General features: G+C 37.5%; 1 protein-coding gene across 3 annotated transcripts in view; it reads left to right on the forward strand.

Moving 5' to 3' along the window:
- The window catches only part of EPM2A (EPM2A glucan phosphatase, laforin), a 35,889-nt gene extending 14,389 nt beyond the window's left edge, over positions 1-21,500 (forward strand). For 2 of the 3 annotated variants that reach the window (XM_054280336.1, XM_054280337.1), the window contains exons 3-4: positions 18,016-18,257; positions 19,678-21,500. In XM_054280336.1, coding sequence (XP_054136311.1) covers positions 18,016-18,257; positions 19,678-19,958 — 523 coding nt within the window. In that variant the 3' untranslated portion in view covers positions 19,959-21,500. Of the gene's footprint in view, positions 1-11,549; positions 11,677-18,015; positions 18,258-19,677 lie in introns of all 3 variants that reach the window. The other variant, XM_054280338.1, reaches the window with a different exon arrangement.
- The last annotated feature ends 498 nt before the right edge of the window (positions 21,501-21,998 follow it).

Raw genomic sequence — 21,998 nt, forward strand, 5'->3', positions numbered from 1 at the left:
TAGAAAAACCTGTTCTGAGCTTTGTTGCCATCTTGCTTCTTCATAAAACATGAGCTTCTGCTTTAACTGGGCTGCAGCAGGATGAGAACAGCCTGCCTCTGGCTGGGGCCAAAACCAATTCTGCACTATGCTGAGGCTGACAACAGTGCTCTGAGGAATCAGATTTTTCTTATTTGATGTAGATGCATCTCTCATAATTTAGTGAACTTACATTTAAACTTGTATTTAGAGAACTCATTTTGTGTTGGTCATTCAGGTAGGAGAATATATAATGTGGTTTTTAAGCACAGCAGGAGTTGAACTAATTTCTTGTAAATGTGAAATGGAGATTCCCCGCAGCTAGGAGTCATGACTGATACCTTTATGGCATTAATATTCACTTGGTTTGGAGATGTAATGACACCTTTAACCAAAATCTGATTCAGGAAAAAAAAAAACCACCAAAAAAATCAGTTTCTCTTTTGTGTTAGATATTACTGCAATAAGATGGCTTCAAATTACAGGAGAGTTCACTTAGGATGAAGTAATTTTCCAAAGTAAATTAGAATTACTGTAATCTTTTCTGAGAGAAGATGACTTCAGAAAATTTGTGAATCTGGGCCATATTATCTCTGTTTCAGTTCCACCTGTGAAAGGCAGAAGTTCCTAACTTGTAGATGTAGTATACCTTATTATTTGTATAAAAACATCTGCATTTCTCAGAAGAAAGGCATTACATAAGAGCAAGAGAGGGAATGACACCTGAAATTACAAAATCCTTAAATAATATATTGACAACAATGATGCTTGATGGCAGAATTAGGTGCTATGGAAATGAATATCTCTGATAGGAAAAGCCATCTAGTTAGTTTCCTATTTCCAGACTAATTTTAGGTGTGTGCTTTTTGTGAGTCATACTTCTTAAATCTGACAAAGAAAAATAATTTTTGCATGCTTTGCATGTAAAATGCAGATAATACACTGGAATGTGTAAGTGAATTCTTCAGATAACAACCTCTGTAACTGTGGTATTGTATGGCTGTTAAACATTTTGGCAGAAAATACACAATTAGCAATCCACAGTCAGGGGAGTCACTACATGACAGTAGCCATGGGTCCTGACAACATTTTTTTGAGGTACGGGTTTCTTTAGTACCTTTTTTGCATTTCAAATATATACACATACATATATGCTGTTAAATACTAATATTTCATGTTTATGGAGTGATTGGGAATTTGACAAATGTGTTGCTATCATCGGTGGTTTTTTTCCCTAGGACAAAATTAAGGTAATGATAAAATAAAATTTACTCCCATGCTTGGAAATATTATTTTTGTTTCTCAGTAGTTGCAAATGAAATACAATTTATGATGTAGTATGTACAAATGCTTTGTGGCTTGTTGGTGAGACAGTTTCCTACAACACTGCCAGTAATACAGGTTACAACCTAAGTTAGGTGTTGAATGGGAATGATCAGGAGAGTCACATAAGATGTCTGTCCCTGCTTCATTGTAAATGTTAATGTAGATAGGTGAGTGAATGAAGAACGATCCGGGGCAAAATAGAAATGCCTCTTTTTTACCTTTTGGAGGCACTAGAGCAGTATTTTGCTGATGAAGCACAGAATTTCTTTCTATGGGAAAAATGAGCATTTACTTGATTGATATGCATCTTTAATTAGGTGGTAAACAAGAACTTGGTTGAGTATATTTGGTTCAGTATGAAATTAGAATTGCCTTTGAAAAAGATACAAGAGAGAGCACTTTTTATTTTTTAGTCTTTAATTTCTCTTTTTACTGGTTGTAACTCATTCACAAAATAAAGTGCCTTTCTATTTTAAATATAATTCTTAGCTATTTTTTATTACTGAATTGTAAAAAAGGCTTTAAAGAGTAAGCTGTCACAAAAACCCCCTAGAGTGCAGTGACATGTGCTACCATAATAGAAAGCTGCACTGATATTTTATGCCTACATTATGAATTAAGAGAAGAGGTGATGATGTCTACAGAGATTACCATAATTAACATTAAAGGCTGAGAGCTAACTGTCCCCTGTGCCTAAAGAATATTTGTGATATTAGAGAAAAGAATAAGAAATAATGAGCTCTGGAACAAAATTTATTGATTGTATTCTAGTAAAATAGTCCTGATCAAAAGGACTTAACATCAATAAGAGTTCATCCTTTGATTTCAGTACTTGGGGTTCTAACTGTGAAGTTATCTGCTCATTTTATACATTAAGTAATGAAAATATTCGAAGGCACATTTTTTTCATATGTTTATCCCATAAACTAGGATATCTGACATCTGCTTTGAATTGTTTTGTTGTACAGAGCTATAGTCTGAAACTAATATGAATTGGAACCATTGTTTACTTACCAATGGGAATCACCTTTTATAGAATGGTTCAAAGGTTAATTTTATCTTTTGTCCTTTGTGTGTCTTCATTTTTTTTCTACATCACCCCCAGCTGGAGCAGGAAAATGCTTTTACTAGCCTCTGTTGTGAAGAAAATGGGTTTCAAATCAGCATAAGAAGTGACATTTATGCAATTTTTTATTTGAGTTCTTGAAAGTGAGGAGGGAGTGTGAGGCAACAGGACCAGAAGTGAGAAGGCAAATGATGAGGCTAGAATTTGATTTAGTTTTAAGATTTTAATCCTTATTTGTTTTCATGTATGTAATTTGGGTGACCTCTGTTTTGGGCAACAAATGCATTTGTCTTCCTCATTTGTTGTCCATCCAAACAAAAAGCTTCTCCTTTTGTGAACTCCCCACACTGTGCCCTTCATAATAATGGCTAAAACTAGGAAAAAATATTCTGTTTTTCTAAGTTTTGTGATCTTGCTCAGGCAGGTGGCACTCAGCTGGGATAGCTCAAGCCAGGCTATTATTGAGTTAGCTACAAATCTCAGTCTTGTGAACTGTGAACAGAAATGGAGTTAGGATGTGTCAGCAGTGCAGTCACATGCCATGAAGTGGAATACTGTGGACGAACTAGATGGCAGGAACTCTCTTTTCAATTATTTTGATTTTTTGAGCATTAGCAAGTAGCTGTTGCCAGCACAGCTCTGGTTCTCTGGCTGTGACCTACTGCCTGAGCACCCAAAAGGAGCTTGACATGGAAACTCCTGGATGTCACTCATTTCTAATTGCATTTCTTGTGAGTGCCATGGTAGCAAGGGAAATCTACCTTTAGAAAAGGTGATTTTGCCAGAAGAAAAAAAAGTCACCGAGATTCTAGATAAAGATTTTTACATGACTGTCACCAGCATTTGAAGTCCCAGTATTACTTCCACCTGCAGTGACTGGTCTGTCAAACCTGATGAATGGCTATTAGCCAGCAGGCTGCCAGGTTTGTTGCTTTCTTCAGTGACTGAGGGACACAAATTTTTGGCTGAGCATTGGGATGAAGTTGAAGTAATGTCTGATGAACAGTACACTACCTATGTGAATAAGCTAAAGAAAATTTTAGCATGGTGTCTGGTTAGTCTTGAGAGTTTTTTCTGGAAGTTTTTTTCCTGTAGTTTTCTTTACCATTCTGCCATTCTTATGTGGTTTTGGCATTGGGTGTTTGAGAATTTTTTATTTAGAAAGATGATTTTCTGGAATGAGTATTGCGTTAGTAAAATGGCAGCAAGCACAGTCTGGCTGTTGATGAGAAGATGAGGCCTTTAATCAATTGGCTGGTAATAGGTAATATTTACTTAAAACCACTGTTGATCTTTAAAATAGATCTTTTCATAGGTGTGCCTCTGCACAAAAATTATTTCCTTATTTCTTAAGAAAAACTTACAATTCTGTGTCATTCTGGGAGAAAAAAACAGAAGGGATATTGGGAACCCTCCATGGAAAAGGCTGGAGGAGTAAACGTAGTTCTGTTTTTCTCTGTGGGATATAACAGAAAAATGTTGATGGTCCAGTAAGTATGAATTTTATGTGGGGTATCACTGTTAGGGAGCAGAAACTATTGTTGCTTCTAATTTCTCTGTGTGTTTTACTGTGTCTCCCTGCTGCTTGTTCATATTTATTCTGGAGGTTTTCAGCCCTTTTTCCTGCCTCTTTACTCTTTGAAATTCAGGCTGTCAGCGAGGGAGTAAAGATCTGTCTCCATTGGAAAGCAATTTGCTGGTGTTGCTGGCTGTGAATGAAATTGACTGAGATTGTGAAATCCTGGGCAATTTAGCTCACAGCTGGGATGACAAGGAAGGGGCAGCGTCACTCTCTCACTGAAGATGATGTTCCAGTTGTCTTGCAGATATTTATTTCCTCCTGGCTTTTACATCCATTTATTAGGTGCTGGTAATTGCTGGCATTTCTTAATGCAGTTTATCCAGAGATAGCAGAACTCTTTCTGAAAAGCAGAGATTGTGTACACATCCTAATTGGTATTTTGCTTCCCAAGAGGGAGTAAATTCAGATTGCTGATTGTTGTTGGGAAAACTTCACCAACACAACTCTGTAAGTTCCACCTGATGAACCTGTTGAACCAGAGATGTGTGCTTGCAGAGTAAACCCACTCTGCCTCCCCTTCCTGTGATTTTTTTGCAGTCACAGCTCCCAGGGCAGATTGGCCCAGCCGCCCTGAGCTGACTCTTACAGAAAAGAAGCCTCAGAACAATTGAGTTCTTATTCCCAAATGTGGAAAGTGATACCATCAGGTGTTTTATTACTACCAGATGGTTTAGTGTTTACTTACCTGCTCAGCATATACTATATTTCTGAAAGAGGTGATCTGAAAGTCAAAAAAATCTGAAATAAACAACTGCTTAGTTATTTTAAATGAAATGGGAAAAACATTAAAGATACTTCATTTGAAACAGTAGCAAGCTATAGCTATCAAGTTATGAATTCTACCTCCATCTTGAATAATTTTTGTAAATGCTGAGAGATATAAATGTAAGTTTTCATGCTTAAATGCTCCAGATATTTACAAGATAATTTAAAAAATGAACCTCCATGTGAAAATATGGAGAGTCCTGCTTAAAGGATGATTTTTTTTTTATTAGAAAGGAAACTGAAATATAGTTCTAGTTCCTTTGAAGCGTGTCTCAGAAATATAAGTATTTTATTTCTCAAGAGTAAATAGAGATTATCAAATGGTTGCTGTATTTTCCCATATATAATTTTCTCTCTGTAAGGAAAAAAAAAAACCAACAAAAAAATGAACTGCATTTGTCTTCCCAGGGAACATATTAAGAGGCTGAACTGAAAATCTCTTGCTCCCTCCTTTAATGCTTGTACTTTGGGAAATTTAATTTCAGAGAGTCAGGTACATAATCCCTGCTGTTGTTCAGAAGTTTAATGTGTGTCCTTCCATGAACTGTGATAAAAATTGAGTCAAATGTCATAGACATTGCCAAGCTTTAAGAAATGTATATTTCTTTATTGGTTCAGTAGACAGCATGGTTTATATGTTTAAATGAAATGTCTTTTTTCTTTGATGTGAAAAACCCAATAATAGAATATATGATTTTAAGCATCAAGAAAAGTATAAAGGCAATATATGCATTTGAGTTTTAATACAGACACAAGAAAATGTGGAATACATAAAAAAAAATTTGAATAGGTGGTTGTTTACTTTTTCCCTTTCTCCCCTTTCCTTCCCTCCCATCCATCAGCTGTGGGTCAGCAATGAGGCTCTCTGTGGCTCTCATTCAGTTCAGGGCTGGATGCTGGGCACTAGTACAAGGGGATGGATGTTGGTAGGCTTCTAGAGCCTTTTCTTTTTTAATTATTATTTTTTGATTTAACTAGCCTCTGTGGGACTGCCTTTTAAAAGCATTTCAGAACAGTTCTATCCAGTGCCTTCATTTTCCCAAGGTGATGATCTGATAAGGAGGATATGCAGCTTCCCTAACAAAATAATTTCTCTAAGGTTCCTTCTTTCTGTGGTCTGGCTGCCAACTTGGGGGGTTGGCTGAGCAGTCCTAAACAATGTTAAATACTGCTTTCACTGCAGAAGACTGAATTTCTCAGCTTCCTTATAACAATGAGTTGCTTCAGTCTGGTGAGATAAAAGGGGAGAAATCTTCTCAAATATATCTTTAGTCTTGGTAATAAGGTTATCCAGTATGTTTAACAAATGTTTAACAAATGTACAAAGTCAAGCTTCAGTTGATAATGTAAACACATTTAAGCAAACTTTAGTAACAGTAGATCACTTTGGAGTATTTGTTCAAATGCTTGGAAATTTCAATTTCCAAGCAGGTTCAGTGATACTGCTAGGAAAAGAAAGAAGACTGAAAGAAAAAGAAAGATACATATTTAAAAAATAGAGAACCCCTGGTAATTCATGTCAGTCTTTGCACTCCAATAAAAACTGCAGCACTGATTGTTCATAAATTTAACTCTCATGATTTTTTCCCATTTTGTCATCCAAGACTTTTCAAGACATTCCACTATACTTTGTCGTTTTGTGTTAAAAAGAGACGCATAGGTTCTTCTGGTTCTTCTAGTACCATCCCAGCCTCAATATTTGTTGTTGGCTACTCATCCACCAGGGTTATTAATCTTATGTTTAGAATCTAGAAACCAGGTACATTATCTAAAATGAAGTTTTCTGACAATTTTTTATGGTAGCACTACACACATGTTATTCCTTTGATTTGGCTTTCCTGTGAGAACATCTTATTTTAGATGTTTATGTAACTGATGTGGTGTGGTTAATTCCATTTTTCTCCATATTTCTAAGATGTTTTCCCCAGCCTGTGCTGTTCAAGTATGTATTTTTCCCTCTTTAAAATGCAAATAAATGAACTGATGTGTGTTTAGAAATTCTGGATAAATTCTGGAATGAACACAGATACAGAGCTCATCAAGGCTGTTTGCAGATGATACCACAAAGGATGAATGGACATCTTTCTCTGACTGTTGGAGTTCTGAGAGATTCCATTATTTTGTACATGTGCATATGCTTCCATGTGGATCACAAGGCCACCTAGCAATAATCTGTGCTTTGCAATTATGCAATTTTCATTAATATGTACTTGTTTCTGAAGCATTGGAATTTATTTCCATTGGATCTGAAATGCTACATTTTGAAAACTATCTATCTTTTATTGTTTTCCCAGTCTAGATTCCTAAGCAGCTGCTAATAGGTAAACTCTGAAAGAACACAAAATATATTTTTATTAATGATTCCCGAATCTTCTTGGGCATTAACCTAAAGTTCATTTGTAGCAGTTTGAGTCAATTTTGTTGAGATGATTTAACTTACAGGTGCCAGCAGTGGCATCATTCCCATTGCCAAGCATTAATGTTGGAAATTCTCATTCCTAATGCCAAGGGATTCATGGTTTATTGCTGTCTGGCTGAGTTTAGCAGCCTGTTGTTCTTGTGTTTCCGGGTATTCGTTCTAATTCAAAACAAATGGGAATGTTGGCAGTCTAACGGAGACATATGTAGGAAGTAACCATTGGCAACCATGGCTGCATCAGACAAGATTCTTTAATTGGAGCATTTAGACATTAATGCTCACAAGCCAATGGAGGAGTCCTTTCCTTTCCAGGTTGTTCAGTACAAGCCTTGGAACCTGATTCTCTTCTCAGGCTGTATTTCTGTAATTGGCACACTGTCTGCTTTCAGAGAATGTTTATAAAATGAAAGTGCAAGAAGAGTCGCTCCTTACAAAAGCAAATTATGCTTTCTGCTGCATACAGTGTGCTCCTTAGGCATCCATTGAAACTTGTGTGTATGTTTGAAAAGAAATTCTGGCAAAGTCCTGTAAGGCTAGATCTGGACACCCTGTCCTACAAGGCATTGGTGTGCTTGTGGATCGTTACTTTCTTATCTTCACAGTAGAAACACATGGAAAAATGAGACATAAAATATTTCACTTTGAATACAGGAAGAATAACATTTAATCTTCCTTATTTCAGTTCTGGCTGTGTAGGTGAAGTCTTGGGTGACCACATTACTTTGGATTATATTTAGACCAGAGACAAAATAGATTATAAAAAAGTATAAGAGATAAATTATTTTGCTTTAAGCTTTTTAATGGAATGAAGTGAAGAAGGAAAAAGAGTTTATTTTGTGGGTCTTTTCACTGTATAGGTTTGAATGTACTGCAAGGTTGATAACAGCAATTCCACTGGACTTACTGGAGTATGTGAGCTTAGTTTAGAGACAAAATTAGACAAATTTAATCTATTGTTGTATCTGGAGAAAAAACGTGCAATGAATGAGAGTGGTTTCCACAGGATGTGCAACTTTTATGCCACTGGAGTTGAAACTAAATAAATTGGTTTCTGCTATCATAGTTTGACTGCTCCTGGGATAGACAGCATAGTTTAATGAAGACTAAGAAAGAGGATCTATTACTATTTGTAAAAGACATTCAGGAATTACTACAAAGGAGGAAGAAGAATTATTGAAATTGAACCTTCTTTAAGATGAAATGGATATTAATTGCTTCTGAATGAATTCAGAGTGTAAATTAGAACAAGGTTTCTGTCATCAAAGGAAAGATGTCTGAATTCTGGCATGACCTTTCAAATAGGGCAGGAAGGACAAGGAACCTAAATTATTTCAAGATGTAACTTGCTAAATGAATATAGGTAGTGCTTCCAGAAATGGAAATTAAAGTTTATGATTATAGTATCATAGATCATAGGCTCAAAGAGACCTCAGAAAGTATCCAGTCCATTTTCTTGCCCCAACTTAATCTCAATTACATTTAAATCATTTCAGGTTTATCCAGCCTGATCTAAAATATGATCTCATCTTAGTGATGAGACTCTACAGGCCTGCTACTCTCCCGTTCAATTACCTCACTATTACAACCATTAAAAAGCTTTACTAATCTCAATTTAAGTTTTCCTAGTGCAATTCAAGTTAATTTCTTCTTGTTCTCTCCACAGAAGACTTGGAGAACAAATTAGTATCCTGCCCCTCTATAGCTCTTTCATATATGCTTGGAAACTCCTTTTTTCCCAGAATCAGAGTGGTTGACTTTGGAATATCTCAATATGTTCATTCTGATATTAGTCCTTGGATCTTTCAGTCTTTTCTCTGAAAACTTGTCTTCTAGAACTCTGATTGTTCTGTCACTCTCTGCTGGGCTCTCCAGCTCTCTGTTTCTCTTCCTTCATCCCATTTTTCCTGATGATGGTCTATGAGTACTGAATGCAACAGAAGGATTATTTTGTGACTTTCAAGCATAGTGCTACTACTTAGCCAAATACTATTGGCATTTTTGCAGCGTGGGATGTGATTTACTTCCCAGTTGTCTACATGTTTTCATCAAATAAGTTCCTTGCTTTGGCAGGGTATAGGATGTTAGGAATGTTCTCAATCTCTGCATCTCTTATTATGAGATGTTTTTTGGGAGTTTCTTCTAATAAAGCTCTTATGTTCCTTGTAAGGGAATGTTTGGGATTGCTGTGGAAGGGGAAAATGGGCCATAAAGAGAAAATTTTGTGGCTCTATAGACTAAAGTCTTTTGTGACTTTAATTCTTCTCATGTGGATCTTTTTATCCTGTACCCCTGGTGACTTCAACGCTGGGATAATCCTGAAGCACAGACGGAATGCACCAGAAGGTTGTGAGTGAGAAGAGCTGGGCTGTGCTTAAGCATGGGCACAGTTGCTCAGTGTCTCAAAACCTCAAGGCACTGTTGTGCCTGCTGTAAGAGCAGTATGGTGGGTAAAGGGAGCACAATCAAACCCTTTTGTGCCATCAAACTGGTGCTATGGAAATCCTTTCCTAAGACAGCAGAACCTGAGGGCAGCGCAACACAGGAACGACTTTGCAGCTGAATGTCTGGGTAATACTGTATTCCAGTTACAGGTTCGATATTATTCTTACCTGCTTTATTTTTAGCACATTGTCAGCCTGGGGTCAAACCTTAATGGCTTATTTGCTTGACATATCAGTAAATGAGGTAGTTTTATGCCACAGATTTGTGAACGTGGAATAAGTAAGATAGTATTAAGCATAAGACTCAGAATTCAAGGGCTTGAGAAATTTTGCATATTGCTAAGCTGACAAAGTGTTGTTCTAAAGTGATAAAAGCAGGTGTTTCTTTCTACATTCCAAGTCTGCTCCCATGTGAGAGGCTAGATAAGTAGTTCAAATTACATCTAAGTAGAAAATTTGCCAGACCTTAATTGCTTTTCATCAGAGTTCCAAATAAGAAGGAGAAGTAAAAAAAACACCTTGGAACTACATTGTAGCCTGTTTAATTCTCTTCATTTAAAGCCCTGAGGTAGAAATCCCAACTTCACAATAAACTGCACTCTTTCAGTGGTAAAGCACAAAGAACAAATTTATAAGCAATGACTTGTGCTCCTTCTACATTTGACATTTCGGTAAGAGCAATTTTTTGTTCAAGAATATAAGTAGTTTCTACAAGGTCTGCAGCTGTGTCATTTCAGTAGGATATAGTTTTATCATGAATCAGTGCTTTTCTCTAGTGGCTTCTGCTAAGGTTATGGCCATTTATTCCATCTTTCTTGATAAGAGTGATCTTATTAAGCCTGTTTATTCTATCTTGGAGTCAGACCATAGCATCATCAAACCTTGCTCTCCTGCTCTGGTTACTACTGCTTGACTCTGTGCTGGGAAATGAAGTGCATCTGACTGTTCCCAGTCAATCCTGCTTAAGTCAGGCCTCTCATCGAGAAGGGTCCATCAGTTTGTCTTCTGCGAGAAGACTTTATCAGTAAATCAACAGGAGAAGGGATTAAGATCACATCATTTACCCTTGTGCTCTATGCAATATGCAATGAAATGTCAGTGTCATAACCCCCCAGTTCCACATAATTATTTCATTGGCAAGGAGGCATTTTGCTGAGAAATCTTTCTGTCCTTTGTTTAAACAGACTATAGTAAAACCAGAATTCCTGTGCAAGACCAAACAAGGGACTCTGTTTTTGTATCTGTCCATGCTGTCCATATTTTGGAGGAAGACACAAGACTAAACAAATTATTTTTAAAATTTTGCCATTATTCTCATCTCTTGGTACTTTATAGGTGAAGCTATATGGAATTTGATATTCTTTATGTCTTTTATTTAGATAAAGCCAGTTGATTTGGCCTTTTCATACTTATGATCTTTAAACAGTGCTTAAATTCCCTCTTAAGGATGTTAAATCCTTAGTCTGCCCTCATTTGAAAGTATTTTCACAAGAAATTGCTGGAATCTACTGAATTGATTTTAAATATTTTTCATTTTTCTGTATCTTTCTTGATACAACAAAATATTGGTAAAAAGTTCAAAGTTTGAGTGCACAGAGTGATTTTTTATACCATTACTATGCATTTTTGTTACTTTCAGTTCACTTCTTGGTACAGGCTCATATTTACACTTTGATCTCTTTATAAAGCAATGCTATCACCAAGTGTCACTAGAAGCAGGTACTGTTTTCCTTTCCATTTGATTATAGTTACCTTAAAATACAGTGATGTGCATATGAGATTATTTATTCCAAGACATATTGCAGAGATGCATTCATTAACTGTGAATCTCATCTGCTCTTTTGCTGCATATTCATTTAGTTTAATTTGACACCACTGGCAATTGAAACTAATAATGGTTTGCGCAAACTTTGGTCTCTCCTTGTTGAGTAGGTTCATCTGTTTGGAAAGATGTTAACTTGAAAAAGGAATCCCATGTTGAATATAGGTCAGCAATGACATGCTGTACAAGAACTGCCAGGGAACTTGAAAGAGGGATAAAGCCTTTGAAGCACAAGAAGTAAGTAAATGATAAATAATTGTTGGAATTGTTGGCTCTTCTCAGAAATGTACTCTTTTCAGTACTGGGCATAACATTCAAAAAGAGAGAGAGAGTCCAAAGGCAAGCAAGAGTAATCAGATGCTTTGAATATATGGCAAGTGTGTGTGTGTGTGTGTGTGTGTGTGTGTGTGTGAAGAATGCAAAGATGTGTTGGAGTGTGTTAGTAACTTAGAGAGAAGTAAAAGGGTTTTACAGAGTGGAAGGAAATAATCTGTTCTTTGTGTCCATTATGGAGACAAGAAGGTGTGTCTATGACCTGTGACTGCACTATTCATATTGGACAAAATACATTTTTTTCAGAAGTGAGGATAGTAATCAGTGTGTTTTCTACATATCAAAGAATATTTGAACATGTTCAGATTTTCCAATGGAGAAGAGAATTTGGTAATTTGAAAATTCTTCTCTGTCTGTGAATGCATTTCAGGGCATTAGACAGCAATCTAAGCAGTGTTTCCAGATTGCTCTGACAAAAGTACAGGAACCTCATCAGATTTCTAGGAAGTGCTCACTGTCACAGGTTCAGAGAAAAGAACAAGGAGGGCTTGGAAGAGAGATGTCTAATTTGGTACTTCAGGGAAGGCACACACAGACCTATGAATAAGCTGCTATATGTTGTTAGAAGGATGCCACAGGCAAAAGAAGGAGCACATAGAGGATGATAGTTCTGGGTCATCATAATCCAGTGGTATTGCCATTTAAAGTGATGTGCCTTGTCACAGGGCAGAGAATACAGAAAAGATGAAAGAGCATCTCAGCTGTAGATGAGGATTTCCTATATTCTCACTTTGAATGTGCCCAAAGCAATACTTCTGGAAATCTCTTTTTTGTGTCATGTGAGACAGGGAACAGACATCTGGTCTCTGAACTAGTTTAAATTTGGCTGAAAGTTGAAAACTTCTATGAAGCTTTTGGTTCAGACAGATCATAATTTTTGATTAAAAATCCACCTTATAGAAATTCTGAACGAGTTCCTACTCCAATGCCATCAGGGGAGGAAATAGGAATGCAATGTAATTGGAAACAGTCTCTAGCAGTTCAAGTGCTAGAGAGTGCTGTACTTCAGGCCTATATTCCCTTTGGGCTGCTTGCTTGTAGTGGTACCAGGGTAATAGCACTACATTTGTGCAAAAAACCCACTCTGTATGCCTAGAGCAACACAAAATTCTGGGGGTAAATTGACTGAATTATATATGTTGCTCTTCTGGGAATGCAGAAGTTTTACTGCAAGTTCCATGTAGCTGAGGTTGCACACTATACCTTACTAGGGAATAAGAGTCTGGAGGAAAGATAGAGTTATTTAATCATTATTTTGTTTGTTGCTTCAGCTAAATGGCTTTGTTTTGTTATATGTGTATTTTAGTACTTATCTCCCTGTCATCAGATGCTTAATGGGATCTAGGGAACTCTGCTGTAGAAAAGTGGAGTGCAGGCTTTAACACAGGGTACCCCTTCACCTGGCACTGAGGGATGATTCAATCCATCACTTTTCATTTAATATAATAGACTAGACTTTGGTCAAAAATGTCTCTGGTATAAACAAATGGAATCATTGATAGATCATTGTTGCCAATAACCAATGACAAATACCCTGCTATTTTTTCTTAGTTTTGCAAAGTCATCTCTTTTGATTAAAGCTGGCAACTATCAGGATAAAAGGACACCTGTCAGTACTTGGTGGATATTCTTATGAAATGTGTTCCTAAAGTGCCAAATCCTATCCTTTTCTATAAGAACTGTAACTCTTAGAGGGTTGATTAATTTTAGGGTGCTAAGATGCCTTCTCCTAGCACACTGATGATTGCTCAGATCTGGATGCAGTACCCGAGTCATCCCAGCTTGCAACTCCGCATTTTAAGGAAATTTCAATTTAGGATCTGTTTGTCTCAAAGTATTATTAGCAAAAGTAAAACTGGGGATGCTGAAGAGGCAGAGTAGACATTGGTGTCATGGAGGAAGAGCTGACTGCCTGATGCAGTGGCCTGCTGTCTTCAGGTCACCTTCCCTGGAAATCACATCCCTACAATTACGGTTGCTGGGCTGGTTTGGTACTGTACTAAGGCTGAGAGGTGTGGTGTGTGATGCTTTGTGAACCAGCCTGAAAATTAGTCTGCACCATTAAAAAACAAATTCACAATGCTTATTTTTCACTGCCTCAGACTCATTTTCTCCTTAGGGATGGGGAAAAACATTTGCATACACATCGATTAAATGGAATGCATTTGGTATTTTAGATGTATTCACTCTGAATTGTTGTATATAATATAACAATATTACATATAATTCACTCTGAATTGTCATTTTAATCCAGACTGTGCAGGGTCCTGGGGGGAAGCCAACAAACACAATATATGTCTACATCATTAAAAATAATTTAAGTGTGCTGGAAAAGAAGTGTACAAGTGTTTGCAGGGTGTTCTATATTTACTCAGGGGTAATGATAAATAATTGTTGGTTTTCTCAGTTTATAAATCAAAAAGCAGGTTTTAAATATGTCAGCCTTCAGTCAGGGTTCTGTAAAAATAATCTGAATAACATTTTCCTAACATTCAGTCCTTGTTACCACAACCTCAGGCTTCTTGCATTAATTCATCCACTGGACCCCTAAGAGTCCCCTTAAGGTAAGTAAATATTGTATCCTGGTGGGGAACTGAAGTGTAGGGCAGGCTGAAAGTAGCTGACAGAAATTACCTATAAAAAAGGGCTTATAGACAATCTTCAAGTCTTAATCTCAGAAGATCACTAAATAGTGTTGATGTTTAAATCACTCTAGGTGATTTCTTCATTGATAAACTGTCTCTGAATTGACCATGTCTTCTGGAGCCAAACATGGTTTATTATCCTTGATGCAGAGAGTAAAGATGTACAATGACAAAGTGCCATTTTTATATGAAAGCAAAGTTTCAAGAAGAATTTTGCTAAAACACCATCCTGTTTTGATATTTTGGGAACATCAAAGGGGTTCAACTGGAAAGATTAAAGGTCTATTGATCACTAATAATTTCCCATTTTTTTTTTGCTGTGCTTAGGGATCACATAATCTGCTGCTGGAATACACCCACATGTGAGCTGGAAAGCACTGGCTGTCAGAGAGCTCAGAGCACTGTAACTTGGCAGTTTAGAGGGGAACATAAAACAACTTTCCCATGCCAAATGGTCTTATGGTTAAAATCTAGCTACCTACTGAAATTCAGTGGCAACTTAAAGAAGGGCATTAATGATTAACTTAATGATATAACTAAAAGTTATATCATTATATAACTAAATAATGATATAACTAACTTAATGATATAACTAAAAGTTATTTCATCATATAACTAAAAGTTATATCATTAAGGAAAGAGATGTAAAAATGAAATTGCCACATTCTTGCTTGGTTCAGTATGTATGTTTTCCTGATCTTCAGCATAATGAAACCCTCAGTAGGGCTATCAAAAAAATCTATATATAGAGCTGCTAAACTCTCCATTAGTCTCTGTACTCCCACATGCATCAACTCTTTTTATTCCTTCCTTCTGATGTCAGAAAAAGGTAATTTTTGAATTAGATAAAGCCAAATAGGAATATAGGTACTGTGCAGTAGGATTATCCTAGAAGTTTTACATAAATTGGCTGATAGGACAGCTCTGCATATTGTTTTCTCCATGGCAAAAGGGTGGTTAAGTCTTGGCCAGCAAGACCAAGAATTACAGTTGTTTGTAGGTGGGTAGATAAGGGGCTTGTAGACCAAGGTCAAGGCTACATCTTGATCCTCTCAAAGGCTAAACTTTAGGACCTGATCATAAAATTAATTCACAAGAATTGCCTGTCCTAAAACCATCTCTTAGGTCATTCTCTGAATGCCTCCACTAGTTTAGTGAATTGTGGGGAAAGACAATGATAAAAATTTCGTAAACTCTTCAGATTGTTCAATAAATGCAATTAGTGTTCTGCAATGCAGGAGGCTTTGTCATGTACAAGACCTGTTAGGCTGCAAGAACAAAATAAACAAATGGTCTGTATCTCAGGGCTCTTGCAGATAGCACAGCTGTGATGTTCATCTATTAGAAAATCATTAGGGAAAAAATTATATAGCATTGGTTTACCAGTAAGCAAGGGTACTACTCAGAATTTTATTTATCTCAGGAATGCTTTAGTCACTTTTAATTTAATCAAATCCTAGAAAACACACTTTTTTTCCTCCCATCAAGGTAATTTAGTGCATTAGATGTTTCACAAAGTATCAAGTGAATTACATATGTATGAGTCTCCAGGAAAGCCTTTGAAGGAAGGGTACTAATGTTCTTGTTCTTGAAATAATATCCTCATATTGTCACAAGTTATTAGTGACACTGCCATTTCTCTGTCCCGGGAATGGAGTTTTGTGGCCATTGCTCATCTCCAGCCATTTGTCAGCCTCTGTTAGGGCTCTGTAGCTCACACTGAGCACCTTGAAATGCCCTGATCATGGTGGCAGGTTCCTGTGGCAGGTTCCTGACAGCAGTCACTCACTCAGGTTGGGATGGGGGTTGCTGTGGAGCACATGGGAAGGGGGGCAGTGAAGGAGTGGTTGCAGTGGAGCTTCACCCATCCCTCTGATCAGCGGGAATGCTTGAGCTGGGATGTTGGATCTTGGGCAATGCTTGAACATGTATGTGAAACAAAAACTAAGTCAAATCTTTTCAAGTGATCTCACGGTTGGAACATGGTTGAAATGATGATTTGCTATGTAATATATTTGTTTAAATTGGTCTCAGTTACCACATATTGAGATCAAGTGTTTTGTCCCATTGAAACAGGGGCTGTCAGGGCCAAAGGCTGTGTTTGTGTGGCTAGTATGCAACTCACCATGGAAACAATAATAACAATTATTGTTAGAACAATAACAATAATTAAAACCAGGAAACAATAATAATTAGTTCTTCTTGGATCTGAATTTTTATTTTTGATAATATTGCAGTACTAATATAGCAGGATTTAATAATTACAGTCAATTACAGGTCTTAATTAAATGCTAGTACTATTACTGTGAACAATAAAATGAAAATAGCTACCTGATGATTTAAGAGTGCTTTACAGGCTCCTGAAAGAAAACATTAAAAATTTCCTTATTTGTTGCTGAGGTTAAAATTGGGAAAGAACATAAGGCACGCATGGCAGATGTTTTATTTTTGAGGATCTTGCTTTTGTTGTAGATTTGCATTTAATGGTGTTTGCTAAGTTTGTAGTTAGTAGTGCTACAGATTTGTTGCAGTTAATAAGGTTTGCAAAGTTTTATGTTAAATAGAGGGATATTTTGTTTAGCTTGTAGATTACATGTTCAAAATTGAAGTCAATGGAAACAAAAAGAAATTAAAGTATATCATTAATAATTTGAGCATCTGAATAATCCATTGCAGATGCCATCAGTTTAATTGCATGTGCATATTAAAACCCCTCATTTGAAAACAAGTTTCTAAGTATTCAGTTTATAATGTCAACATCTGTTGAAATATACAATAGTTTTATGATAATTAGCAATGGGAAAACCATAGAAGTCTTGAAGTTTGATGTAGATAAACAACCATATTTCTGCTACTTTTCCATCCAACATAAACCTTGTTTTCCTGAAAAAATTCTGGTCCTTCAGCCCTTGAGGGAAGCTATACATGTGTTGTTATTCTGTATTTGATTCCCACTAGCCTCCAAGACATCAGAGAAAAATTAGAAGAGAATGACTCATTAATTTTCAAGTTTCATCACAGAAGGGCTGTTCAAAATGCTTTTTCCCCTACTTCCCTCATTATAGTGGTCGCTAAAGAATTGGAAGACTTCTTTCAGTTTGACTTATTACTAAAGTAATGCAGATTTTGATAATGTGAATTCTTTAGGTTGCTTTATTGTTGTTTTTGTGGCAGGATTTTTTTTTGTTTGTTTAGGTCTTTTGTTGTTGTTGGGTTTTTTCCTCTCTGTGTGTGCAAATTGAATGAATCTTCAGAGTTTTTTCATTTGAATTCCTGGTGTTGGTGAGCTTTCACTTCAAGCTTAGTGATTAATGATGCGTTGGAGACCTGTGCTATAACTGTGCTCTGAAATTTTTTCTCAGCACATCTGGCTCTTTGGTGTAGTCTGGGAGCTTGATCCCCAGTGTCAGACATCACCAACTGAACTGGAACAAAATAAGTTGTAATGAAACAAGAAGTTTCTTACTGCCTGACGTGAAAAGTCTGTGCTTAGCGGTGTTTGTGTGATGATGTCGAGCGGGTTTGGAACAGGAACACTGCTGAACTTGGCAGTTTCCTTAAGATACTGTAAGCAACCCCACTCTTTTCTCAATGCTAGGATTCTGCCAAACATCTGGCTGGGAAGCTGTCCTCGGCAGCTGGAGCATGTGACCATCAAGCTGAAGCATGAGCTGGGTGTCACAGCTGTGATGAACTTCCAGACTGAATCTGACATTGTTCAAAATTCCTGGGGCTGCAACCGCTACCCAGAACCCATGAGCCCCGAAATCCTCATGAAACTGTATAAGGAAGAAGGCCTTGCCTATGTCTGGCTGCCAACTGCAGACATGAGCACTGAAGGTAATGCTCATGTCACTCTTGCAGTAAATTAATAGCAACAAACAGTTGGAGTTAATAATCTGTCACTTTCATGACAGCTGGGGTGGGGGGGAGGAGTTCTGTGCACATTTTGCATGAAAGTGTAGCTGGAACATAAGGTATAGTTTCTTTGTGTGCTGTCTTTAACAAATTATTCATATTTTCTTGTAGGCAGAGAGGCCAGCTGAAGTACTTTGTGTCTGGCAGTATTACTTGTGTTTGTGTTTAAAGCCATCTGACATCAATAACTTCTTGACTGTTTTTACTTTCAGCTTGAGTTCAGCCTACATAATGAAAATATGCTGTGTAGGTGGAAGACTGCAAGTTTGCAGAGCAGGGCAGCTTGCCACCTTTGCTGATTAAAAATGGAGAGGCAGTGCTGTGTGTCTGCTGTTCCCCTCCCCAAAACCACTTTTTCTTTAAGTGTAGTATCCCAGTCTGATGAAACTCCATAGCGACATTTATATAATAGATTGCAATTAATTGAAAATGCTCATAGCACCTAAGCTGTTACATCAGTTACTAGTATTTTTAAGTCCTTGGTTGGAATGCTCAGTTCAGAGTCTTGTTTCCAACCAGAAGGTTAGAAAGTGAGTGTGTTTTCAAGTGAGCAGCCTGGCAGCAGAAGTGAGTGTTTTCAACACAGGGAAATACACTGCACAAATAGGTAACTGTCATATCAGCAACAGGACATCAGGGAAGACAGGAGACCTTAAAACAAGGATTTGAAAGGGCTTAATGTCAGTGCTCATATGTGCCATGAGGAAAAGTTGGACTCTGCTGCTTGCAGCTCTGTTTCCCAGGATAGCCAGAAGAAAAGTGTCAGAAAATATGGTATGTTCATCCCTTTGAGAGTGAGAAAGGCTATTCTGTGTTGTTTGACTGTATGCTTAGTGCACAGTGAAATCATAACAGTTTTAAGTTGTACAGTAAAATGTTCTTCTGCTCCTCCTCCCTCCTCACTTACTGAATTAATGGCTTTCATTGCAACATTTTGAAAATCAGCAGTCTGTAGGTACCTTCACAAACCTCTGGTATTAAAAAAATTGAAATTTCAGTTTTGGCTCGCTAACTTTAACGCTATGTAAGTTGTGCTGTTCTCTATAATGTGCTGCCTTGTCTCAGTTCCTTTGAAAATGAATGTGCCACACACATCTGATGTTATCAGAATTTATATTTAGAAGAGACTTGGGGCATTTTAGTTTTGTGTGATCTGATTCTATATTGCAAAGAAAAAAACCAACAAGTTAGCCTAGAAAGGGATTTGAGAAAAGAAAGAAAAAAAGTGGAATATGTCAGGTCTGCTATTGTATTTCACAGTTCATCAGGCTGTGCAGGCAGAATCTCAGTCATGAACAGTCTTTGTCCAGTGCAAATGAACGTGCCTTGTTTTTAACCTCAGGCAGGATCCAGATGTTGCCCCAGGCGGTGTGCCTGCTGCACGGGCTGCTGCAGAACGGACACACTGTCTATGTGCATTGCAATGCTGGCGTGGGCAGGTCCACAGCTGCTGTCAGCGGCTGGCTGAGGTACGTGCTGGGATGGAGCCTGAGGAAGGTGCAGTACTTCTTGGCTGCCCGGAGACCAGCTGTCTACATTGATGAGGAAGCTCTGAATCGTGCTGAAGAAGATTTCTACCAGAAATTTGGGCACCTTCGTTCCTCGTATCAAATACAAGAGTAGAAAAGGAGAAGAAGAAAAGGAAGGTGAAGAGGAATTTGAACATTTGAACCTCAAGGACTTAGAAATTTCTGTGTTTCAGGCACCCACCTCAACTCTTCAGATTACAAGCTTCTTGTAAAAGTGATGAGAATTTTGTTTAAAAAGTGCCTTAGAGGTTTTTATTTGCTTTCCTTGAGCTGACATGGTTCATGTTTTCAAGCCTTTTGGTGCAATTATGAGACCTAGAAACTGCAAAGGGAAGCAAGATTTTCTTTTAACTACTTGCCCATAGGAGCTGAGATTTTAGGCTAGAGACTAAACAAGACGTGAGGTGAAATAGAGTTGGCAATAAAAAGTGAGAAGAAAAAAATATGGATATTGACTGGATTAAGATTCAGATTAGGATGGAGCAGATCATCATCAAAGCTGCTCAGTTATTTTAAGCAGACATTAGATTGTTGCAGTGTTTTGTAGTAATTCTGTAGACAAGTGGTATTGATGAGAAAGACCAGAAGGAAACTGATTCTTCAACTCAGTGTTTAAAAACAAAAAGCTAATATCTAATGCAGTGAACTAAGATTTGCACTTTGTCCATCTAGTTAATGTTAAGTATTATGGGCTCCAGCTGTATTCTTTCATGACATTGGTATTATGCTGGGCTGTGGCATGGAGAGAGGACACAGCTCCAGCTGTGGAAGCCTTGCTTTGTCGTGGGGCAGGACCACTGCTTGTTACATTATCCTGGGCTGTGAGTTCTCTGAGACGAAGCTGCCTTTTGCCCCTCTGGCCCATGCAGTGCTGAACAGGGGCTCCCTTAGGTGCCAAGTCATTCTGAGCAGTGACCACTGGGTAAGACAGGACCTATAGGAATTGTGTGATAAGCAGAGTGCACAACTGGCACCTCAGCCTCTGGGCTGTTGACCCAGATTAACATTTGCAATACAGCAAAAGCTTCTCCTTGTGCAAGCAGTGGGTGTGTGCTGGGTTTAGCTCATTGAAGCTAATGCTGGGCCACCTCTGGTCTGAATGAAGTCAATATATTCCTCTATAGGAGCAAAGAGCAACTCTGCAGAGGGTGGTTTCTCAGCAGCTTAGCCTCAGTATTAGCTTTGTGGATGATCCCTAATATTTTCCATTGCTGCTTGGTCCCTTAGCTAAACTAAGCACCAACAGCTTCCAGGCCCGCTCAGATGAAATTAATTTGATATAAATTGAGTTCAAGAGAGAAGAGAGAATTAAGGATGCATAAACATTAAGAAACATAATTTCTATAGGTTTATTCTTCAGTGAAATCTCATTTTTTTCAGGCAACTTGTTCCTCTGAAGATGCAGTCAGTGACAGAGTAGTTTAAGTAATAAATATTGATTTTCTGAATGCTTAATGGAGAAACTATTGGATATGAGCTGTTTATGGAGAATGTACAAAATAATATATTTTATTTATCCTATACTTCAATCTTGAAAAGAAAAATGTTCATTTAAGTTATTGTATTTGTGGGTTTGACCATGACTTTATTTCTGAATTTTTGAAATAATACTGCCTGTTTAGAAAATGGATGAGAAAATAAAATGACTATTCCAGCAGCCCATTTTGTCATGTGTCTTTGTCTCTCAATTTCACAAATAGCAAAAAGGGTCGTAACCCATATTTCTATATAGAAGTGGAACCAGCCACTTTAATGGTGACAGCCCATGTCTTGTCTTTTGCTGTGTCAGTTTGACAGGAAATCTCAAAAAACAGCACAGCAAAGGTATGTGGACCATATGACACCTCTGGTACCTTCAAAGACTAACACAGGTCTCCTAGCCCAGAGCAGAGAGAAGAGGGAGTGTGTGAGTGCTCCTGTCTGGCTGCTGGGCTCACATGCAAATGTGCAGAGCTAGCTGCCTGCCCAGGAGTTAACTCATTTTGACTCAGTTTAAAGTAAAATTGGTGAGCTTTTGCTACCATATTCTCCTTAAAATCAAGCACTGAGAGAAGGAGAATGGCCTGAGAAACAGAGAATACAAGTTGCTTAAGTTTTGCATTTCTGCTGAGATTTATTTGAAACCGCAAACTTA

The sequence above is a fragment of the Melozone crissalis genome, unplaced genomic scaffold (genome assembly GCF_028551555.1).
Source record: "Melozone crissalis strain CALT ecotype California unplaced genomic scaffold, PUWL_Pcris_2 ptg000027l_1, whole genome shotgun sequence".
In the NCBI taxonomy this organism is placed as follows: Eukaryota; Metazoa; Chordata; class Aves; order Passeriformes; family Passerellidae; genus Melozone; species Melozone crissalis.